We start from the raw sequence: 5,704 nt of genomic DNA on the forward strand, positions 1-5,704 counted from the left end.
AGTGGGATCAGGCATCCTTACTGGGATGGACAAAGTGTAAATTTTTAGGAAATGTTTGGAAATAAGTCATCATAGTAAATAATTTTAACTTTCTTTTCTTATAATGACTGCTTCATAGTCTTTCCCACTTGCTGTTGTCACCCTTTTGTCACAGATCTTGGAAAGATGTGAATTTTGATTTAGGGCTCAGTCCAAGATAGACTGCAGTATACTGAGAGATTTCTGCTGACTCCATCACGCTTTGGAGCAAGCACTTTTGATGGCATTTTCATGTTTGCTTTCAATTATTTCTTTCTCTGGCATCCTAAATTGATGTTCCTGATAAAAATCTCAGGGGTTACAAAGGCTTGAAGAGTAATATATTCATTTCTCTTATGCTGCAGTGGCTTCAGTATGTCACAAGGGCATTGTTAAGACTAGTCACTATATTTCTCAGTCTGAAATGATTATTAAGTGTGTTCTTAAGGGACTGATACAATACGTCTAAAATCAGAATTTAAAAAGTACTTGCCAAGCAGAATTTATCCCACTGAAATCCTTAGAATTTATGGTCAGTTAAAAGCAGAGAATATTGAAAATTCAGTTTGATAAAAAGTAAGTCAGGCATTTAGGATTTCAGTTATATAGCAATAAATTCCTCCGAGGAAAGTATTTGGTTTACTAATACATGTTTTGTAGGATTTGGGTTATGGGATTTTTTGTTAATATTGCATCGTATTTAATTTCATCATCACAAACCATGCCAAGATAAATACTTGAATTGTATATATTCATTGGTGCACGTTCAAGTGTAATTTTAAATATTTAGTGGCAGCCTGGGCATTTGCAGATTGGCTACACATGCCTTGAGTCACCTGGGGATGATGGCTGTTGAGGAGGAGCACCGTGTGACAGGATATGTCTCTTTTGTCCAATTAATTTAACCATGGGGCTGTTATTCAGAGTTTATGTTGCAGTGAGGGAGAGCAGCCTCTTCTCCTTAACCCAACATGAAGTGTCCCTCAACTCACACCTGCGTGACACAATGTAGACGAGCAACACCCTGAGTAAGGACTCAAAGGAACTTTGAGTGGTACTTTAGGTACCACATCACAAACAGGACCCTGGCCCAAGCGCCCTGAGGATGTGATGGCTGAGTAGAGCTTGGTCTGTCTCTTGTAGTGGCTGTTTTAGCAATGGGCACGGGGAGGAGACTCCAGTTCTGAGCACAGGAGAAGGGAATGCTGGCTGTGCATTTCACCTGGAACAGGGAGTACACTTACATGCTGACCTCAGACAAATGCCAGCAAGGTTTTCCCCACCTGTGAGCTGGCCACATGCATCTGTGTGATGTAGCTGAGCTGGGTGAAAGCTAAGAGAAAAAGTTAAGTAAAGAATATTCAAATGGCCTAGTTTGGGAAGCAGCGTAACACCTATTTATATAACCAGCCCTAATTCAGGCATCCTTTGGGAAATTCTGTTTTATTCACCACATCCACCTGCTGATGTACCAGAACACAGCAGGTGAGGTGGGTGCTGAAGCAACTCAATTTCTAGACTGGTTTTGCTCTCAGGGGCTGATTACACCATAAAGCAAAGTAACTGTGGAGGTTTTGTTGCTCAAAACTTCGGATGATACATGAGATCACAAGGAATGTCTTCAGTGTTTTGTAAAGCTGGGGAGGAAAGAAAGATTTTTAACTGTGTGTGTATGCAGCACTGGGATATAAGCATCCCACATACATATTGTTTACATGCTGAAATGGACGTAGCTCCATTTCCTGGCTCTGATTTTCCAAATTTGAATTTCTGCTTCTTTTGCTGGCTCTTCCAAGGATAGTTATCCTGAGATTTTTATATCCGATGCCATGATAACAGTTAAGGAATAATCTAACTCCTTTAACTCACCCATTACATTTCATTATTTGAAATAGTGGCTGTAGGCATGTGTGAAGCCAAGCAGGAACAGCAGCCCTTAGCACAACCATTAGCTGGGCCATGCCTACTGACAGCCAGAGCAGAACCCCCTGTGGCAAACAAAGGGATACCTGGATAAATAGTGTACCTGTTACACGCTGTGTCACTCCAGTCCTTAGGAAAATACCACTTCTAACTCCATCCTAGATAAGTAATTTTCATCCGCTCCAGTCACAGATGTCCTCAAGGAGATAGTACAGATTTCTTTGCATATTATGAAGAAAAGTCAAGAAAAACAAATTACATATTGTTTTCTGATCGTGATAAACATATTTCCAGAAAAAGTAAAGGAGTTGGGCTATGATACAAAATGAGTAGGAAGAAATGCAAGTGAGAGCTACCAAATACCTACGTAAATTAGAATTAATGCATGGAACAGATTCAGTTTAACAGGAGTGGGCTGATTTGAGAAACTGATTATGATTTGAATATTAATTTTTAAGGACAGAGAAATAACCTAAAAGCATTAATAGACTGTGTTTTTCTATACATCATAACATTTTAACTCATGACTAAGGTATTACAGGAAGACATTGCCTTCATTAAGATGTCTGTCTAGATGAATGACTTTTTTTTTTCTAACTGTAGGATAACCTATTTGAAATACATTTGCATTTACTATGAGGTTAAGGGAAGTTTCTTGCATCAAGATCCATTTCATATTTTTAGACCAAAGAATTTTTTTCAAGAGGCTAATAGTCATTGGTAGGAACTTAATTTACGTATCAGGGTGGTTTTAAGTAATTCACTCAAGTAAGGCACATTGAAAGCATTCCATAATCAATTTCAAGGATAGTTCATCAACCCTCAATAAGAATGGGAAATTGTAAGAAAAGAAGCCTGAAAATATTTACTAATAATACAGGAAGTCCTCCAATATTAAATAAATGGCTACACTTGACTGATCTTAATGGTACCACTTCCTCATGTCTTCCATTAGAACCACTGCAAAATTTAGGAGCTGATATCTTGAAAATCTTAGTGGGTGAAGAAGTGCAGTTGAGACTTAGAAAACTCTGAAAGAGTTCAGGACATAGTCGTGAGAAAAATAAAGGCTCTCTGTCATGTAAGTGTTGTAAAACATTTTTGTTCTTCCAAGAAGCACGTACAAATTATTTGAGGATGAAAACAGAGTGATTCATACTGGGCTTAGTGAACTGCAATATGGTTATGGAAGAGGCAGGAGCTGAAGGACATTTGCAAAGGCAACACAAAGCACACAGCAGGACAAAGGTATTCCAAGCTTACAAGGAAGGTGAGAACTTTGTAGGACAGGCACTCACAACTGAAAGCACCTGGGTCCAGGTTTCCATAAAATCAGTGAAAAAGATTACCTGGGTTTGCAAGACTTCCCCATCTTTCTCATTTGTCTGGCATCCATTTGTGGATGTGCACTTTCTAAGGGCTTTCTCCTAATCCTCTTTCCTGTTCACTAAAGGAGTAGAAACACCTAAATTCATGTTTTCCAATGTCCAAGTGAGGGGGTTTTTTGAAGTGTTTAAACAGTACTCTTACCTGATAAACCACTTCCACAGATCTTCCTGATGCTTGTTAGCACAGAACTATCTTAGAGGAGCAGCCAAGCTCCAGAGGGAGTTCTTGAAGAGATAATAGTCTAGGTATCTAGTTAATATAATATTGATAATTTAAATGGCATTAACATTTATTCTGGAGAAAAAAAATCAAGCAGGTATGTTTCAGTTGCAATATTTTATCTATTTGTCTCTTTATGCAGAACAAATGCAGTTCACAGATTGTTTCCAACTTTTCCACTCACTTAGCCTATAGAAATATGAATACCCTTAAATACATGGCTAAGGAAATGATACCTATGCATCAATACCAGAAAAGGACACCAGTAAGGTAACAGGTCAGAAGAAAGGGTTAAAAACATCTGTATATGAATAATTCTATAGAGCATTCTCTAAAATTTTGAAATTGGGGATTAAGCCACCTTCGGCAAACTGCTGTTAACCCTTCAGTGCCCACCCTAGCTGCTGAAATGTTTGTCCAATAAGTGAAAGTACCCATTGTTGACTACACTGAACTTGGGAATTCAACTTTGGTGTAGATCTAATAAGCCAGAGTAGTTAAGACACCAAAACTTGTCTGGCAACTCCAGTACGATGCTGTGCCATCACTTTCTCCCCAGCTGCTGCCTGAAGTGCCCTTTGGTTGCAGGTGCGTGGTGGGTTGTGTTTTGTTTTGCTTTCTTTAGCGAATCCCATTAGAAACAAGAGTAACAAAATGCGGCCAGTTGACACCTGTCGGACAGCACCGGGGTGGGAGCAGCCTGTCCCGAGCCCCGGCCGTGGCTGGGCTCCCCGGCGGAGCTGTCTCCACCCCCGCGGCACACGCTCCCTGCGCACAGGTCTCTGCTGCCATGCAGCACCAGCGCACTGGATCGCTACCACAGGATGCGTTCGGCACTTCGCCCCCACCCCGCAACCCGCCCCTTTAGCTCTTCTTTTTCTTTTCTTTCCTTTTTCCTTCCTTTCCTTTCTCTCCTAGGCTCCGTTTGCCATAGCACACACCCTCCCGAGGGGTTTGCCTGGATCATTTATCTTGTGCGCATTAAGAAACCACCATTAGGCTTTGGTGGGAGGCGCCTTGCTCGGTGCGCGCTCGCCTGCCTCCGCGGCGCTGCCAGAGGAATACACAATCGAGCCCAAGCTGCAAGCTTGGCAGGAGCTGCCTTTGCGTGCCCATTTACTTGCCGGATCCGTATATTTTTTTTTGCCGACTGGGTCATTGCCGCTTCCCTCCAGGGTTTCATCTTAATTTTTATTTTTGCGTGTGTGTGGATTATTAATTTTTTTTTCCATTTTTTGTTTTTGTTTTTTTTTTTTTTCCGCCGGAGTTTTGATGCCGGGCCGGACTTAGCGCGGGCGCGGAGGAGCTGCGCGGAGCCGTGCCGAGCCGTGCCTCCTGCCCCGGGCCCCGCCCGCGGATCGGCCTCCCTGGCCCGGCGCCGGCCGCGGGTTGGCCGCGGGGCCGCGGAGTGGCGGGTGCGCTGCGCCGCGCCGCCGCCTCCCCGCGGAGCCGCCGAGGGATGCTGCTGCGCCGCGGCCGGGCATAGGCAGGAGCCGAGCGGGCGGGGGAGGGAAGGAAGGCGAGAAAGACGGAAAGAAAGGATCCCCCAAGCCCCGAGGGGAGAGGAAAGGCGAGAAGGTGCGTGAATGTGAAGGAATGTACCTGCACGTCGCCGGAGCCGCACGCTTGGGATAAAAAATAAATAAACCGAGGAGGCTGATCCCTGCGACTTATTACCCGGAGGAAAAAAAAAAAAAAGGAAAAGAAAAACCTTATAGCGGAGGCACAAGAAGAAGAGCGACGAGGCTGCGGCGAGCAGCTCCAGAGTCGGGCGCCCGGCGGATGGCGCGGCCGTCCCGCTGGGGCGGCGGAGGCGGCGGCTGCGGCGGGGGGCCCGGGCGGGGATGGGGCCGGGGGGCCGCCGCGGGAGCTGCGCTGCAGCGACTGCATCGTCTGGAACCGGCAGCAGACGTGGCTGTGCGTGGTACCCCTCTTCATCGGCTTCATCGGTCTGGGGCTCAGCCTCATGCTGCTCAAGTGGATCGTGGTGGGCTCCGTCAAGGAGTACGTCCCCACCGAGCTGATGGACGCCAAGGGCGTGGGGCAGGACCCCTTCTTCCTCTCCAAGCCCCCCGCCCCCCCCCGCGGCGCGGAGACCACCGCCGCCGCCACGCCGCGGCCGCCCAGCCGTGTCAGCCCCCGCCTCACCATGTTT

At 45.5% G+C, this 5,704-nt stretch overlaps 1 protein-coding gene across 1 annotated transcript in view; it reads left to right on the top strand.

Annotated features, from left to right (window-relative positions):
- The first annotated feature begins 4,203 nt into the window (after positions 1-4,203).
- The window catches only part of NRG3 (neuregulin 3), a 349,526-nt gene continuing 348,025 nt past the window's right edge, over positions 4,204-5,704 (top strand). The window contains exons 1-4 of the mRNA XM_039719599.1: positions 4,204-4,327; positions 4,468-4,680; positions 4,840-5,127; positions 5,268-5,704. The exon at positions 5,268-5,704 is cut by the window's right edge and continues 235 nt beyond it. Coding sequence (XP_039575533.1) covers positions 4,204-4,327; positions 4,468-4,680; positions 4,840-5,127; positions 5,268-5,704 — 1,062 coding nt within the window. The remainder of the gene's footprint in view (positions 4,328-4,467; positions 4,681-4,839; positions 5,128-5,267) is intronic.

The sequence above is a fragment of the Passer montanus genome, unplaced genomic scaffold, assembly GCF_014805655.1.
Source record: "Passer montanus isolate IOZ18808 unplaced genomic scaffold, ASM1480565v1 scaffold42, whole genome shotgun sequence".
Taxonomy (NCBI): Eukaryota; Metazoa; Chordata; class Aves; order Passeriformes; family Passeridae; genus Passer; species Passer montanus.